This window comes from Phacochoerus africanus, chromosome 9, assembly GCF_016906955.1.
Source record: "Phacochoerus africanus isolate WHEZ1 chromosome 9, ROS_Pafr_v1, whole genome shotgun sequence".
NCBI classification, from domain to species: Eukaryota; Metazoa; Chordata; class Mammalia; order Artiodactyla; family Suidae; genus Phacochoerus; species Phacochoerus africanus.
In genome coordinates, this window is record NC_062552.1 from 45,939,049 (window position 1) to 45,957,736 (window position 18,688).

The window sequence follows — 18,688 nt, forward strand, 5'->3', positions numbered from 1 at the left end:
TTTTTTTTTGGTCTTTTTAGGGCCAGTCCTGCAGCATATGAAGATTCCCAGGTTAGGGGGTCTCATCAGAGCTATAGCTGCTGGCCTACATCACAGCCACAGCAACACCGGATCTCAGCTGCATCTGTGAGCTACACCACAGCTCATGGCAACGCCAGATTCTTAACACACCAATCGAGGCCAGGGATCAAACCTGCATTCTCATGGATAGATAGTTGTCAGATTCGTTTCCACTGAGCCACAACAGGAACTCCCTTTTGCAATTATTAATCTGAGAAACTCGCAATATAATATCAAGCTGAGCACGTGGAGAGGCATCACCATATCTTGGCATCATAAAGGACCCCCTGCCTGGCTGGATACTGGAAGGGTCACCCCCTCCCTGACCGAGGTCATTCAGGCTCTGCTTGTGTCCTGCAGGGACCAGTAGTTCGCCACAAAGTTGCCAAGTCCAGTGTTTTACATTTTTAGAAAAAAAAATTTTCTCACACTGAGTTTAATCAGCCTCCTGGTAACATCTGTTTTTATCCTGTATCTTTACAGTAAAAGAGCATCATATCACCTAAAATGCTCTGAGCACGTTTGAACCAGCACTTTGCTGTATGATGGCAATATGAGCATGGATGAGACAAATGCCAGCTTCTTTCTCCATCTATACCTTCTTCCTTGGGCTACACTTTCTTCCCCAAGACTAGCCCCAGATACTGGAAGACAGAGTTCATATCCCTAATTTTTTGGTTTTTTGTTTGTTTGTTTGTTTGTTTTGGCTTTTTAAGGGCGCATCCGTGGCATATGGAGGTTTCCAGGCTAAAGATTGAATCGGAGCTGCAGCTGCTGGTCAACACCGCAGACACAGCAATGCAGGATCCCATCTGTGTCTGTGACCTACACCACAGCTCACGACAACTCCGGTACCTTAATCCACTGAGCGGAGCCAGGGATCAAGTCTGCGTCCTCCTGGATGCTAGTGGAGTTCCTTGCTGCTGAGCCACAAAGGGAACTCCTCAGATTCCTTCAAGTTTCTCTGTGCCAGTCTTCCTCTGACATTGTGTCTAGGACTTTCTTTAATACGGTTGCTCTCTTTTTGATTATTTGGGATTATCAATGATGTTGCAAGCAGGTCACCTCTGATCTTTACTGGATTTTCACTCACTCTCTGTGTCCATCAGTCTCAGTTGTTCACTATGAGGCTGATGTGATCATGTGTTCCAGAAACCACAAGGACCCCCTGCAGAGGAACAACGTATGTATTTTCATGTTTTCCTCTGTCAACCTCTCTTCCCTGGAGTTCCTGTTGTGGTTCAGCAATAATGAACCCAACTAGTATCTATGAGGATGCGGGTTCAATCCCTGACCTTGCTCAGTGGGTTAGGGATCCAGCCTTGCTATGAGCTATGGTGTAGGTCGAAGACGCAGTTTGGATCCCTAATTGCTGTGGCTGTGGTGTAGCTACAGCTCGAATTTGAGCCCTAGCCTGGAACCTCCAAATGCCGCGGATACAGCCCTAAAAAGATTTTTAAAAAAGGAAAGAAAATTATGGCTCAGGGAGGTTAAGTAATTTTCTAACATCCAAGAAAGCAAGAGGTGGATCTGCTACTCGCACACATCTGTCCCACTCCAAAACTCACATCTTTAGTCTAAAGGCAGACTACCTCCAAATACCACAGCATCATTCAACTAAGATTGTGCCAATAAGAAAGTTTTGAAATGTCCGCATCAGTGCGAGATACAGCATGTCTCTGACACGCGGTCTAGTAACTCTATGGCAAAGAAATAGAACATGCCGAATGATCCGTTCTTCCTGAATCCACGCAGGTATCTCGGGCCCCCTCTTTCCCTTCCAGAGTACATGACTAGCCCTGTTGACAGCCTAAACTACCGTTTTTCTGGGGATAATTTACTACCTGTAGTTTCTAGAACCCATCTTTTCCCCTCTTTCTGAAAAATAAAGGTTTTTTTCCCCAGCCTCTGCTTTTACTTCCATTTTGCATATGTGATCAAAGGTTACAGACCATAATTTCAAGATCAAAACTGCAAGCTCTAGATTACATTAGGATGTCATGCTTCTAGGCCTAGATGCTTGATCTCTTCAAAGTGCCTATTAGGCATTAAACTGATAGCCTCTTCCCTCAAGCTGTATTCTTATCCTTTCTTTGTTTGCTTTCTTCTAAGCTGATATTCCTACAAGCTTTTGTGTGTATGTGATTGGTATTTATCAAGTTATTGGGGTCAAAAGATTGGAGTCAATTCTCTTAGACTCTCCCCTTGAGGGTCCCAGAGAGCTGAGATTTTGCTGCAACATGTTCATAAAGAAATACTTTCATTTTAAACTTGCTGCTGCTGCTGCTGCTTCTTCTTCTTGGTCTTGTTCTTGTTCTTGTTCTTCTTCTCCTTCTTCTTCTTCTCCTTCTTCTCCTCCTTCTTCTCCTTCTCTTCCTTCTCCTTCTTCTCCTTCTTCTTCCAGCCTGCCATGCATGGAAGTTCCCAGGCTAGGGGTTGAATTGGAGCTGCAGATGAGGCAACAGCAGCACCTGATCGGAACCACATCTGTGACCTACTGCAGCAATGCCAGATCCTTAAGCCACTGAGTGAGGCCAGGGATGGAACCCACAGCTTCGCAGACATTACCTCAGTTTCTTAACCCACTGAGCCACAACAGACGCTCCTTAGACTTTCCATTACTTACTGTTTGTTGCTTGTACAAATCTCATTAAGTCCATTTCTAAGAAAAAAATCTTAGATACCATCCAATAAATTTGTCTCATTTTAGAAGTTCCCGTCATGGCTCATCGGAAATGAAGAATCTGACTAGTATCCATGAGGATGTGGCTTTGATCCCTGGCCTCGCTCAGTGGGTCAGGGATCCTGTGTTGCCATGAGCTGTGGTGTAGGTCACAGACGCAGCTCCAATCTGGCATTTCTGTGGCTGTGGCATAGGCTGGCGGTTACGGTTCCAATTCGACCCCTAGCCTGGGAACCTCCATATGTCACAGGTGTGCCTCTCCCCTAGATTGTCTCATTTTATAGATGAGAAAACTGAGACCTAGACAGGTCAAAGAACTTGCCCAAGATAACAGAGCTGGCAATTGAAAGGATCTTCTCATGTTATAGAAATAAAAAGCCATAAGAAACATATCATTCTCTCTCAAAATGCATGAGCATGAGTTTTAGAAAGTAGTTTCAAAGTAATGCTAATTTCTCTTCAATGTCCCTTGTACTTGAGACACTTCGGCTCTGGTGTTATATGTCATATGTGTTTATTCATGCTTTAAAGGTTAGGTTTCTGCTCTACATCTTTCCATGTCTTTATTTGCAAATTTTTTCCTCACAGATATGTACTGGTCTACTGGCTGCATTTTGAATCCAAATTATTTAGTGTTCTCACCCCTTGAGATTGACCCTTCTTCAAACAATAATGTGGAAAATGTCCACAATGATCTAAATACCTGCCCACCTGCGTTAGTCACGCCAGGGAAGACAAGCATCTCTCACATTCTGCATGTGAAACATCCATGGGTATTGGAAAAAATTGTTCTGTGGCTACTGGTACCATTTACTCCAAACCCCCATTCATGTTACATTCCTTAACTTCTTAGCTCCGGGAGATAGAAATTTGAAAATGTTCCCCTGGACAACTTCATATTCCCACAGTTAAACAGAAAGTCCTGAGGACTTGGGAATATCTAAAATGTGTCATAAAAATTGCTGCTCCTCAAGGTCCAAGAGAACATAGAAGTTTCCATAGTCACAGTGATTTTCATTCTCACAAGTGATTTCAATGTAAACGTCACTTTAAAAATGCACAACTGTGCCACTGATTAAACATTATGCTTAAAGTAAGAAATATTTGCCTCAATCTGTATAATCATGAAGAGTAAATCTAGAGATAACTCCCCTCTCTTTTATTTTATTTTTTATTTTTGTCTTTTTAGGGACTCACCTGAGGCATATGGATGTTCCCAGGTTAGGGCTCGAGCTGGAGCTGCAGCTGTCGGCCTACACCACAGCCTCAGCAATGCAGGATTGGGGCTGCGTCTGCGACCTACACCACAGCTCTTGGCAATGCCAGATCCTTAACCCACCGAGTGGGGCCAGGAATCCAACCAGTGTCCTCATGGATACTAGTTGGTTTTGTTAACACTGAGCCACAGCAGGCACTCCTCGTTTATTTTTTTTAAAAAAACACCCTTAAGCAAACATTAGTCCCTTCTAATTTGTTTCCTCCTACTCAGGTCCCTAAGTAGCAAATCTCTATAAATCCAAAGGCCAGTGTTTGAATTGTAGCTTCACACATTGGACAGCAATTTTTCCAAATTAACGTTAAAAATATATAAGCAAGATTCCCAAATATATGATCATGAGAAAGCTTCCAGATAGAGAGATGGTAGAAAAATAGAGGCAGAAGGTCACAATAAAAGGTGCCCGTGTCATGTCATTCATCAGCTTGGGGCACAGTAATGCTTCAGATGGAGTAAGAGGTGGGGGCAGTATCCGAGTATGTTAAAATAAGTCGATGTTCCCTTTTCTCTCTTCTCTTTCTTCCTTTGCCTGTTTGTAAATCCAAGATAAAAGTAACTCTGGAAAAACATGATAGTCCATCTCAGAAGGGAGGAAGGAAGGGATGGGAGGGAGGAAGGAAGGAAGGAATACAGCTTTGTTGCTCGGTGGGCAAAGTGAATCTATGTACAGTCTCGCCAACCTCCGCTTTCTAAAAGGAAATTATCCATGTCCCTAGCTGACGGAAGCCTTCACTCTCTTGACACCCAGCACGGCGTCTTGAGTTGATAATGAGAAATTAAATTGTTTTACAAAGCAACAATATGGGAGTGATTCCTTCACATGTGCTAGTGTAACGATTTCTCACATGCGGTCCCATTTCGTAGCTTAGTACACTGGCCTTTAAATCACTTATACGACCACGGAGAATGAGAGGGGTCGGGATCCTGACTTGGCACAACCATCCTATGTCTCGGTTTTCCCCATTTTATTATTTTCGTGCCTTGGAAAGACCCCAAAAAGAAACCCAGGCGGACCGTGTATTGAGTAAAAGAAAAAGCAGCGGGAGGGAGCTTATGAAGCCTTAAATCACAGGTGCCAAGGTGAGGAATAGGAGAATGAAGGAAGTCTGAGAACTTTAGACAATCCTGAATTAGATTTTTAGAAGGAAGAAGTAGTGAGACATGAAGGTGCTAATAGTTGGTCTTTATTTAATATAATGATATTCTTCGGTGACCAAAAAAAAAAAATGTAAACCTACTCGGAAAACCGCCAGCAGAGGTCTCCACGCTAGGTGCATTTGCTTCCATTAGTGGCTCCTACGTTTATCAGAAATAAAAGATAGGGTATCTGAGACTGAGAAAAGGAAGCTACTGGCGGGGGGGGGGGGGGTTGTCTCCTCTCTGCTGTTATCAATAAAAATGAATAAAATGAGAGGGGCAAATACAAACACGACTACCTGGGATGTCTCTAGCGTGTTTCTACTTAGGCAAGCATGTGCTAGATCTGAAAAAACAAAACAAAAAAAACCCCAAAAAGCATGAACATAAGGCAAGACGAAATGGAAAATGAAATGATGATGAAAATATATATTTTGCTCGTTCATCTTCCCTTCGAAACCAGAGTTTGTTCTGCCTTTGCCTTTATTTGGTTTTGCATTTATTTATTGAGTTTTTGCTGGAATCACCCCTACATCACGTGATTAGAGGTTAAAGCGAAATGCAGCAGAAAGTTAGGAGCAAGAGAAGCTGGCTCAAGTTAGGAAATTTTTCTTAGTAGCGAAGGAGCTTTTACTTGTACATTTTTGAGGTGTTTGAACTTTTAGATGCTGAGGAAATCATTTCTAAAGTTAGTAGATATGATAAGAATTGAACTTTTAAAATATTATCAGCGATAATGGGTTTTCAAGAACCGAAAAGAAATCGCTGGGGAAAAAAAAAATTTGAGCGGCAGTGAAGGATTTGCTTACACAAAATCCCGACAGAGGGCGCTGTTGCCCGTTCAATGACATAGGGAAGGCTCCCTAAGAAAGATTCCCCTTGCAATTTCTAGGATTCTTTTGAATAATGCCCACATTGAAAAATTGAATCGCACTTTGATTATAGTTATGTATTTCTTTGCATATTTCTTTATATATGTGTATATTTTTAAATTTATGCTTCATTCACAATAAACCAGATTTCCGTGTTTCTGAAGAATTTACATAAATTTTAATAAAATATTTCAAGATATTTCTAATTTTTAAATATATAACTTTGGTATTAAATAAAATTACATATGCAAAATTTTAAATTATATATACATATGGCTATCTAAAATAGTTACACTAAGAGCGTATTACATATTTTAAGTAATTTTTTATATTAAAGTATCCCTTTGGAGTTTTTTGTTGTTTGTTTGTTTTTAAGCTTTAGAGTTTATTTATTTTACAGTCAAACAATGATATACCAAAAGAGATGAAAAAGGTGTTAAAAATACTTAGAGAAAAAAATTAAGATTTTTTTTCCCAAGTGCTTTTTATTTGGGTTGGAATGATATTTATGTTAAATAAAAGACAAAGGCGTTATAGATATGAAAGAGAAAATACAGCTATTCCCATGAATAGATTTCTGTCTAGAGAATCTGAAATTCCAAGTCTATAATATTTATCTTGCAAAATATTGATCTGGGATTGATTTAAGTTCTGGAAAGAGAAGGCGAAAGCCATTTCAAGTCCCACCACACAACGAAATTAGGAAGAATGCCTTCCCACGTCCAGATTAGTTCTGGGGGCAAATCTTTGCTCAGGCTGCTAATGAAAAATCTGTAAAGATTTTGTATAATTTAAGTTGTTAATGTCTAAAGTAGAGGCAAGAAGGGAGGAAGGAAGGAACTAACGAAGGAACGAAAGAGGAAGGGAGAGAGGAAAACAGGATGGAGGGGAGAAGGAAGGAGGAGGGAGAGAAGGAAAGGCGAAACATAAAAATTAAACTGGAAATGAAGAAAGGGCTTATTTCTGAAGTTCCTTCTGAAGCACCTTCTTTGAGTTCCTTTCATTTGACTTCTCTTTTAAAAATTTAGATTAAAAAATCCGCAGAAGTGTTCATTCTGCACCTTACGATGCATCTCCCTGGTTTTTATCGAATCGATATCTGCCGCTCTTGTCCGGAGCCCGCTCCGAGCGCAAGGCAGCGCTCAGCAGTCCTGAGATTTACAGACAATCGCCCTTTGCAGATTCACTCTTATCAGGTTTAATAACTTCCACCCCAAATTGCCCTGGTCCCTCCTCATTCCCTCCTGTCATTTATTTTCTGCCCCAGGGGCAGAGAACCTCCACTGGACTTCCCTTCTGGCTGTGAGGATCCTTCCGCACCCTGGAAGGGAGTGGAAAAATCGAGGGGGTGGGAAACCGGGAGATGAGAGGAGTAGTCACTTCGTCGTGAAATTCAGAAACCCTGTGCCTTAAAGGGCACCCATTTTCGAGGTTTGGGTTAACTTTGTTCTTGTGGGTGTTTATGTTTTCCTTTGGGGAAAAAAAGCTGTACAAATCACCTAAGAAAAAAATACAATCAAAACAAAAAACCACACTTCCTAAAATATTTTTCACTGTCGCCTTGAAAAACATTCTGCTGAAGTCTTTCCAAAGGCTCAGGTGACCCCTTTTTGACTTTCCATGATTAAAACCACTTAAAAGTTCTAGACAACAGATACAATATAAAACGTCTCATGCCTCTGCTAAGAAATTAACATTGTGTGATTGTGCATGTATGTTGCTCCCAACATATGAAAAAAAAAGGAAAGAAAAAACTTCATAAAATGGAGACTCCAGCCAAGAAAAGAATGGCACAAGGAATCTGTTGAAAACACATACAAACAACCCTTAGCAATAAGCAGCACAGACTGAGGTGGTCCATACCATATTTAAGTTTTTAAATGTGTTGAACAAAATGACCAGATAATATTAGAAATGGTCACTGGTGAAGCTGGCTTTTTTGTCCTACAGTGACTAAGGTACAGTTTTTAAAAGAAAGTTGTGCAGTCACCAATACAGACAGATCACCCTTAAAATTCCCAAATCCAGCTTTCAAAACCCTCCAGCTGAGCACACAAGAATAGGAGCTTTTGTGTTTAAAAATCTCAATAATGGTCCTCCTTTTCAAAATCGACATAGAAAATGGGGAGCTGTTGGCACCCCGGTTTCTCCTTCTGAATTGTCAAGACTTTAGTCAGTGGCTACAATGATTCATCATTTTCAATATAGAGGTTTTAAAATGTATATGTTTATATTAATCACGCTGACCAACTCTCTCTCTTTTAAATGCATGTTTAGAATCTATAGACTCTGTGTGACCCAGGGGTGCTTATATAACTAAATGTGGGTGTCTGGGTGTAAATACGTGTTTATGGTTTTTATAATATATATGTCTGTGGGTTGCATCTAACTCCTGTGTGTGTAATAATGTTTTTCTCTCAGCTGAGGCTTACTTCTCCAGCCTATTGTTTGAGACAACAGATATAAGTTGCGATGGGAGAGGAGCGTCGGATTTGGTGTGTATCCCCCATTTCCAATTATAGATGGATCATTACAGACAGCGGAGTCCTCAGAAGCCAGACATCTGCTCCTCACATGAATGCACTCACCTCCTAGAGACCAGGCTGCCATCATGCTCTGGAAGCTCGTGGAGAATGTCAAGTACGAAGATATCTATGAGGTGAGCCAACACCCCCAGATGCATCTTAGAGCTTTGCAGATAGAGAATTTGAGAATCTTGACACCCTAACTGATATATATTTTTAAGCTCTTTGCTCGTAGATTTCCGGTCGCTTTTCTCAGCTTTCTCTAACTTTTAGAAAAGCTGGCTTGGTGAGACTTTGCTATTCTGAAAAAGAACTTTAAGGTGGAACTCGGACTACTTTAACTTAGGAGGTTTCTCTCTGTTTTGTTATTTTATTTTTCTGTCTCTCTTCCTCCGCCCCCCCTTTTAGGCTCTGATAGGGAACCTGGTGCTACTGAACGTGGCCAGAGAAAATAGAGACTGATAAAGGCAGAGGATCTCCTCGTTTTGAGTGTGGGAGACAATTAGGTTTTCAAGCCTCATTTGCAATAGACGCGGGCTTTTAATTTTTATTTTCAATAAAATTTTGAAATCGGTAACAAACGTATCTAAGCAGAGGACGGAAAATTAGAAGGCGGGTGGTCAACAGACGAATAGACGGCTAGATGGATGGAGAGAGAGCAAAAGCCAAGGAGCCGTAGTGGAAAAAATAATTTTTATTTCATTTTATTTTATTTTATTATTTTGTCTTCTCGTGTTTTGTTTCTTTGAGGGTCGGGACGTCCAAACTGCCCCACGTCTTAGCATTTTTAACCAAATGTTCTACCCGGGTGGAGTGCGCGCGGCTCTTCAGCACTGAGGCTATGGAGACTTCCCCCAGGTGGAAGGCTACCCGCAGCCCGGCGGCCGCCTGCCTCCCCGAGGGCCTGGCGCGCCGGCTATGTGCTCTGTTCTCGGGTCTCCGGCGCCGACGGAGCGGCGGGGCGGCGGGGCACTGGGGCTGCGGCGCTGCGCGCGGCCCGGGCGGCGGGACTGGGAGGGACGGCGGCCCAGGCCTCGCCGAACTTCGCTGCGGCTGAACCCGCCTGGAAGCCCCCGAATTAGCGCAAGGGGAAGGAGGGAAGCTAAGGCTTCGGAGACGTCGAAGGAGGGGATCGAGAAAGAAAAGCTTTCGAAGAAGGTGAAGGGAAAGGGGCAGAGGCGTTGGAGAAGCGGAAGGTGGAAATTGGCGAGCGGGCATCGGATGGAGATCGGCAGGAGGGGAATTCGGAGAAGGGAGGGAGGACGGCAAGCCACGTCTCGGGCAATCGGCTCGGGCAGCGCTCGGTGGGACGAAGCAACCGAGGAGGGACGAACGGAGACTCCCCATCCCGCGGGGGACACAGTCACCCCGCCGGACTCTTGAAAGCCGGGCCGGGAGCCGCCTTGCGGACCCGGGGAACGGGCTCCTCCCGACGCCGCCCGCCCAGCCCCGTGACCCAGGCTGCGGCTCCGAGGGACCCGCGCGCCCTCAGACGCCTCCCTAAAGAGTTTCGCGGGCAGGGCCCGGAACCCATGCCCGGAGCTTTCCTGATTTTGGGGTGTGTGTGTGTGTGTGTGTGTGTGTGTGTGTGTGTGTGTGTGTGAGTGAGAGAGAGAGAGTGAGTGAGAGAGAGAGTGAGAAAGATTCGTCTTTCTGCGGAATGATGTTTGGGGTTTTCCTTTTCTCTTTGTGGTTGTGTATAGACTGTAACGGAGAGCCGCGCCTCCGCCTGGTGGGGTTTGCTTCGGTTCGTCCTCCTTTTCTTTCTTTAACAGGCGGGATAATGGTCTAGTCGAACGCGCTAGAACTACCGTAAAGAATGTGAGCGCCCGAAGTGGGCTTGGCACGGGCGGGGACAGGGCCCAAGGTATAAATAGCTGGGGGGCTACAGAGTGGGATTTCACCGGGTTCCGAAAAGAAGCAGGATAAGACTCCTTCTAAGAGTCTGGAAAGTCGACTGGCTAAATGGGAAAGAAGGGAGGGAGAGGTGAAAGCTGAAAGGGAGAGAGGGAGGGAGGGAGGAAGAGGGAGGGGTGGAGTAGAAGAGGGAAAGAGGAGAGAATAAAGGGGGAGGGAGGAGAGAGAGACCGAGGCAGAAAATATTGCGGGTAGTCCTATCTGCCTAATTTTTCTGCTCAAAAATATAGGAGAGCCCGGAGCTCGGTGGAAGGAGCTATTTAAGTCCAGAGGAAGATTGAACTTTAACAGAAATGGCAGTCAGGCCAGTTGAACGGGTTCCTGAAGCATCCAGAAAGGGTTTCTCTTGCCCCTGGCTTTGCCTGGAAGGATAAGTTTAGTGTACAAGATTGATAGCATATATTTTAAACCGAAGTAAAAAAGTACAGACTGCATGAGCACTAAAGGGGGAAAGGCTGCACAAGGGATGGAAAGCCCCCATCATGCGCCTGTCCTTTAATAAATAGGCATAGTCTCCAGTCTGCATGAAAGCCTGCAAACGTCACTGTAAACAACCGGGCCCACCGGTTTACTTTGCTCTCCCCTCCAAAGGAGGAGGCAACCGCCTTTTTATTTTGTTTTTTAATCTGCACGCGAAGCACCTAGGGCGATCCGTTCTGTTCTTCCCTTTAGGAAAGTCCCTCTCCAGGAACAAGGACACCTCCGTACTGCACAAGCCCCCAGTGATGCTCTCTCCGTCACCGCCTTGTCCCAGGGAGCAGGGGCTGCTTTACGCGCGTCCCGGGCTCAGTTAATTGAAGTTCTGCCTCTTTCCTGCTAAACTTTTTCCCCCCGTCTGCCTTTGCCAGCCCCCTCGTCTGATTACATCTAGTAATTCTCCACTGAATGAACGTCATTTACAATAGTAGGGGAGCTCTGCGCCCGCTGCTGCTTCACGCTCCATTTGTCCTCCATTCTCCCTTTAAAGTACTCGTGTAATATTAATAGTCATGAATATCAATTATTATGAGGCGGTGTAGGCAAGCAGAGGGAGGAAGGGGCGCCTGAGCAGTCTGAGCCCAGCTTCGGGCGGAAGAGGACTGCATCTGGAGCCCCGGAGAACCACAGAAGAAAAAAAAAGACCAAAAAGACTGCAAGAGACCGATGAACAAGAGCTCTGTCTGTGTGTGACAGGCGTCGCCAATCTCGTTTGGGGGTGGGGGGGGTAATTTTTTTCTTTTTCCTTTTTTTTTTTTTTTGATGGCCTGTCCTGGATACACCTCAAGCCCGGCTCCTGTGTCCAGCTTGTTCCTTTGCTGGACTCCTTGACTTTTTTTAAAGCATTGTTTGATTTTGAGCAGTAACCAGGCTTTTTTTTCCAGATGTTAGTCCACACCTATTCATCCATGGTGAGTTTGGATTCACGTTGTAACAGAACTGCATGCTCCCTCCCCTCAACTGTCTCTCTGTCTCTGTCTCTGTGTGTGTGCCTCACTCTCACTCCCGTCTCTGTCTTCCTTCGAGCGCCTTTGGCTTGGTAATTTAGCACCATAATTGGACGAGGCTGCAGCTGCTTCTCTGTATTGTGTGTTCGCCTGAGCTCCATGAGTCAGCTGGGGAGGGAGGGGAGGCCGAACAGACAAACTTTTTATTTGCCATTGCAGTTTGGAAATTTAGGTGACTATTTCTCCAAAAAGAACCTCGGGGACTTCACCATGGCATTTCCACAGAGAGGGAGAAACTTAAGCACTCCTCTCTCTACACACACACACACACACACACACACACCTCCCCCTTCCCCTTTCACGGAGTTTAGCACTCCAGTTAGGGGTTGTCTGGGCCTTTTGGGGGTTTATACCCCCACCCCCACCCCAGGTCCTTCATTTTCACAGCCTGGAGTAGAGCAGCGTTAGATGTAGAAAAGCACCCTTAGAAAGAACTCCTGTGAACCACAATTCAACTTCACAGGGACTGGGGATATGATTTTGAATGAGATCCCTTTCAATCAAACACTACATAAATTATTTAATTCCTCTTGGGGAGGGAGGGGTGGTTGGAACCTCAGATCCGGCAGATTCCTGTATCTCCTGGAATGACCAGGTTGTGTGGGGAGCTCCTGGTCAGCAGTTGGGTTGCCAGGAAGGCAGAAGTTGGTTTTGAACAGGAGAAGCGGCACAGCAAATAGTATGAAGTTTTACTTGTTCTACTTTGGGCCTCTGGAAAAGTTAGGAAAAATTAGTTTAAAGCACAGAGAAGAGCAAATACTGTATGTCAGACTCCTGTATTATTTATTAGGAAATTTAGAATGCCCCCGCCCCAGACACATAGTTACTTTACCTTCACCCTTTTCTGCCGGCTTTGCACCCCAACAGAAGGCTTAGATGTTGGTTAAGTGGGTGATTCTCCCCGTTTTCCCCCTAAAGCTTGCGTTTGGAGTCGCTGAAATCATGAACCTCTGAGTCAACTTGCGAGTTGAAGTTTCAGACGCTTCTTCCCCTGTCCCGGGAAGAAGATGAGGAAGCCGGGCTTCTCCATTTGTCGCTTGTATTTTTTTTCCCTCCCCTTCTTTCTCTCTCTCCCTCTGTCCTCTCCACTCCCAGGACCGGCACGATGGCGTCCCGAGTCACAGCTCGCGACTCTCCCAGCTGGGCTCGGTGTCCCAAGGACCTTATTCCAGCGCCCCGCCGCTGTCCCACACCCCGTCGTCAGATTTCCAGCCGCCCTACTTCCCGCCCCCCTACCAGCCGCTCCCCTACCACCAGAGCCAGGACCCGTACTCCCACGTCAACGACCCCTACTCCCTGAACCCCCTGCACCAGCCCCAGCAGCATCCTTGGGGGCAACGGCAACGGCAAGAAGTGGGTTCAGAAGCCGGCTCCCTCCTGCCCCAGCCTCGGGCCGCCCTGCCCCAGCTCTCGGGCCTGGACCCCCGGAGGGACTACCACTCGGTCCGCCGGCCGGATGTGCTCCTGCACTCAGCGCACCACGGCCTGGACGCGGGCATGGGTGACAGCCTCTCGCTGCACGGCCTCGGCCACCCCGGAATGGAAGACGTCCAGGTAACCGCGCACAAACAAACAAACAAGATAACAAACAAATAACAAATGCCCTGGGAGGGGGTAGGGACGGGAGAGGGACAGCTCTGTCTCCTTTGGGGGAGGTAGTTTCCATCTTTAGAATGGGACCAGCTGGACAAGACGTATGTCAGTGTGTACACATGGACGGCTCTCTAATGGCGATTTCTGGAGGTGCGATGATGAAAGCTAGAGCCAGGAGACATGAAATCAAGGAGGAGAAAAATATAGGTATTTTCCTAGTTTAGGATCATCAGGATCTAAGCTAGATGTTTCTGTTTGGCCTTAGCTGTAGGACTCCTTCCTGTTCTCTTGTGCTTTGTGTGAGCAAGCTGGGTACCCTCCTAACCCCCACCCCCATGTGTGTCCCCTAGTGGGCCTGGCCCCCTGACATGACAGGTGGAGTCCCAGCTGCCCAGAGGCCGAAGCTGCAGCATGGAGGTGCAGGGTCCTCTGTGGTGGCTACTGCTGGATTTGCAAAGACAGTCTGAAGCATGACAGTGCACACTGGAAGAAAAACGTGTGCTGTTTTGTCCAGGCCAGGTCTTACTTTGAATGTCCCATGAGCTGTAGAACCTTTTCCAAGATAATTGAGTTCCAGAGTCATCATCCGGAAAATGGAAAATTTGTGGGGAGAGGCCCAGAAAACCAACATTCTGTTTGGGAATCCATGAGGAGACATACCATTTTGGAGATTCTTTTCCACCTTTTCAGACCGTTAAATGACTGTGGAGCAATATTCTCCACATCCCCTCTCCAGCCCTCCCCCTGCGCTAAGACCCTCCTCTCCCCAGGGTCACCACCCCAGTAGAAGAGGCATCACATGTTTGTTTCTTAAAACAAAAGGCTCCAAACACTCCCCCCCCACCCCACTATCCCATCTGCAACCTACACAATGGAGCCTGATTTGGTTGAGAATACTTGGTTAAACTAAACAAAGAAACATCAAAGAACTGATTTCTCAAAACTGTCTGGGTGATTCTGAGCAGGTCTCCTTTTGCTCCCTAATTTGTCTCCAGAAAAGATAAATATGGTTGAAAGGCATACAATTGATGCTTCAGTCTCATTGGCATGGTTGTGTATATTATGCATCGCTATAGACATACCTCTTAAGCAAAGGAAAAAGGAAGTGGGAAAGAGAAAGGGTGTCTGTGTCCTTCTTTACCTTGCTGAAGAAAAAGTATTTTTGTACAGTTATAATGTGGCGACAGCATTAAATGCTGTCCGGGTGTAGTCTATGCTGGTTCACTTTTAAAGGAAACTCAGGAATTTCAAAGGAATTCAGTTATTTAATATTTCCAAAACTGATGGCATCACCTGAGTTATGGCTGGATTTACCCATAGTAATAAGAATGGTAGTTTCGTTGATTTAACAGAGCTCAACTTTTCCTTGTCTTTTCAGAATATCATTTGAGAAAGGAAATATTTAATAGTTTTTTTTTAATGCATTGAGGTAATATGTGTCTAGGGGGGTGGTTTTTAAATTAACCTTTCTGGGTACGGTTCAAAGTGCTAGATAATGAAAGTAGATCAACTCATCAGCATTGCTGTTGGCAATGCTACACTGGCTGTGTCCCCACCACCCTGCAGGCTGAGTGGCTCAGGCGACTGATCCCAGGAATTGCGCCCAAAGAGATTTCTTTGGTTTTAGTTGTTGTTGTTGTTGTTATTTTAAGATAAAATTGTGATGAGTTTGGCGTGTTTGGTCAAATGCAAGGGGTGAGAGAAAGGCAGGGCCAGGTCATTGTGCATTTGGGAGAACACCCTTGTCCAAGCATCACGTCCCGGAGCTTAGACCTCCCTCTGTCGGAGGCAGAGAGAGGCCAGAGCCGAGAAGGCGCAGGCCCATCCCACCTCTGTCTGATTCCTCCCCTAAAGCACCCCCCAGCAGGTCTCTTGGTGACATGGGGAGGCCCGAGGGCCTTTCTGGGGTTGACCCTCAGTGCCAGGGGTCCTGGGAGTTACACTATACACCTGTCCCAGGAGGGGAATGACGGGAGGGAGAAGGGGCTATCTCTGTCCCCACGGCGATGACAGGCCTCCTGAGGCCTGGGTGTGCTTGGTGTGACATGGAGCAGGTGACAAAGAAAGATGGGGAAGGAGATGGACCTAGCACCAGACTTCAGAGGCTTTGCTTCCCCTTATTCAAGCCGGGAGGACCCACTTCCCAGTGTTCTGGAGTGTGGGGCATGGGCTCAAGTTGCAGGAGGGGTTGAGGTTTCAGTGTTTCCAGCAGCTACTAGGACATGAGTGGGCTGTGCCCCACCAGTCTGTAAAAGGGACCAGAGGTGCCTCGGCCTGGACCATGGTCACTTCTTCCATCTCAAGGGCCTAGTGTGTGTTCCAGATGCCCCCCGACCCCAACCCAGCGGAGGGCCTGGCAGATTCCAGGGCGCTGCCGGGGCTGGGGTGGGGGCTGCTCACAGACTGTGGGTACTCACCTGGCGCAGGGTTGGGGGAGGATGTTGTGTGACCCAGACACACACGCCGGGCCACTGCCCCGACCGTGAGAGAAGCAAAGGAGAGCTAATTAACCAAATGCTTCTAATATTTTTTAAATGAAACTATAAAACCCTGTCAATTTCTATTTCAATTTACTCACAGGGGCTATTAAACTAGCAAATCGCTGTTTGGGTTCTGGTATGCTACATTTCACTCATTGTGTGTGTGTGTGTGTGTGTGTGTGTGTGTGCATGCACGCGGGGGGTGGGGGTGGCGGGCACGGTGTTTAAAACTCAGAAAAACAGCATCAGAAAGAGAATGATGACACCTAGTTTGGGGTTTGTTTAGTTGCTGTGAACACCTTTTTTCTTCTTCCCATCTTTGCTCTCTAAACTCGGATCAGCTCTGCTACCTAAGAGCATCAACACATAAGGATGTTCAGTCAAAGACCCAACACACACACACACACACACACACACCACACACACTCAAACACACCCTAGTGTCTAAAAGCAACCCCTGGTATCACTTTTAACTAAAGAAGTCTAGTAATTACGAGTCTGAGTTGTTTTTCTGAGCTTCCGCATGCAGTCCTAATTAAATCTTTACGATCCTCCCTGTGACGATTAAGCGCCAGCATGCTGCGTGAATATCCTGTACAAAAACCCAGCAGGCGGCCGTAATTAGATAGAAAATCAGACAAGAGCCTTCTCATTAACTACCACAACTACCCCACGTCGCTGATGAGGCGTATATACATATTTACGTACCAACGTGAGGGTGAGGTGCGGGGGCGCGCCATCCGGGCCCGTGAGATCGCGGGTCTGCCCGCCCACAGACACAGGCGAATATTTCTGTCCTGCGTGGACACGTCGCCAGTGTGGACACGTGAGCACAGCAAGGCGTGCATCCTGCGCGTGTGCGCCCGTGAGCATGGTGGGGTCCCCTGGGAGTTCCGAACAAGTTACAGGAAGCATTTCTTTAAAAAGCTTTTTACAGTGTCTTAAGATGTAGACGGCATGTTGCAACTTGGAAAAGGGCTCTTATGGAGAATAACAATTTTCCTCCTCTTTCTGAGAACAGAAGAGTGACTATTACAAACGAAAAGAAACAAATTAACATGCCCCCCCACCCCCACCCTGCGCCCGTGATTAGATCATCTCCTTTCTAATGTGCTGCTTGTTTGGGGCAGACAGTCTCTTCCTTGTGATGAACACACGCCCTGTCTGGGGATGCAGCTTGAGAGGGTGGGAGGTGCTGTCTAAACACAACCTCCTTCTCAAGCCCTTGCTTGGCTTTTCACTCCTCTGTAGAGTGGGTGACAGATTGGTCCAAAGTTGGGTTTCTAAGGATCGAGAAAGCAGCTGTACGTTGCAGCAAGGCTTAGTGTTTTTTTTCATTGGAGAGTAGGTGGGGATCCATTGCTTTTGGATGCCCTGGATGCTCAGCTGGAACACTGTTCTGGGGCATCCTGACAGCGTGAACATCATTCTAACAGCTCTTTCCCCTCAGAAGTGCAGCCAAGACATAGGGTTGAAACGTTGCTTCTCTGGGATGAAACTGTGGCAAGGAAGATGAGTGTTTTTTTGCCATTATCTGGGTGTTGACTCCGAGGATCCTACTTGTGTGTCTGTAGCTACTGCCTTCCTAACAGGTGTGCTTCTTGCTGGACAACAGCAGTGGCAGGGTTGGGAGGGGGAGCAGATTGCACAGGTTCCTCCAAGGCATTGTCCAGTGGCAGGAAGCTCACAGAGCACAAGGATGTGTGGGGACTGCAGTGGGTGTACGGTCCTGACAGCCTACAAACCTGTTCCTGTGTGTTGCTGTTTGCATTCCATTCCAAACTGCTCAGACTTTAATTAAAATCCTACAATGCAAACTATTATGTATTTGTAACATGACTCTGGGGTTAAGATGCACTGGGATAGCATAGACATGAGAAATTGCTCTTACTAATATTGGTGAGACTTTTTCAGCTGTCGCCAAATTTTCACAATTCATAAGAGCAAATAATATAAAAGTTTATGTGTCTATGTAATATCTATGTTTAATATGAGAGCTAAACCAATCCTGCACCCCAGACGTCTCTCACAGTTTCCTGTTTGCTATTCTTCCATTGGAAGAATTTATAATTTGGGTGAATTTCATTTCTGTGTCCATTTGGAGGTAATAATGATAATAATAAAACCTCCCTTTGTGAATTAATATAAATGGAAATAACAGAAACTCCTGTTTGGAATGACATGATTTATGTGTGCGATTCTTTAATATCCAGTCGATTTGAATAGTGATGTTTTTATATTCACAGTCAGTTGAAGATGCCAATAACAGCAGCATGAATCTATTGGACCAGTCTGTCATTAAAAAAGGTATGGATTCTTCTCCCCCCCCCCCCCAACAAAGTAAGCAAAGTTTTCCTGTGCATTCCTGCCTTTATGATGAGTTTTCACTTTGAAGGATTTCATTATTTTGTAGGATACAAATGTTTGCTCACAGTCATAGCATAGCGGCTAACTGGGTGAGAAGGCAGGTAGGGAAGAAGAAATGGGGTGGCGGGGGCACTGCAGGCAGAAACCCTGATGAGAGAGACAGAGGGACAGAAACCATTGCCATTTTTCTCCTGGTACATCCAGTAGAAATTCTAGATACATCTTAAATAATTGAACTATCAACATGTATGGGACTGGCTGGGAATCACTGCTTTCAGAAATATGCTATGATTA

General features: G+C 45.8%; 1 protein-coding gene across 5 annotated transcripts in view; it reads left to right on the top strand.

The window, feature by feature from the left end:
- The first annotated feature begins 8,449 nt into the window (after positions 1 to 8,449).
- Positions 8,450 to 18,688, top strand: part of TFAP2B (transcription factor AP-2 beta) — a 31,122-nt gene continuing 20,883 nt past the window's right edge. For 3 of the 5 annotated variants that reach the window (XR_007137083.1, XM_047796471.1, XM_047796472.1), the window contains exons 1-3: positions 8,450 to 8,687; positions 13,050 to 13,508; positions 18,274 to 18,334. Coding sequence is in view for 4 of the 5 variants with exons in the window: in XM_047796471.1 (XP_047652427.1) it covers positions 8,607 to 8,687; positions 13,050 to 13,508; positions 18,274 to 18,334 (601 nt within the window). In the remaining variant the exon portion in view is untranslated. Of the gene's footprint in view, positions 8,688 to 10,675; positions 11,859 to 13,049; positions 13,509 to 18,273; positions 18,335 to 18,688 lie in introns of those variants that run through there. The other 2 variants (XM_047796475.1, XM_047796473.1) reach the window with 2 other exon arrangements.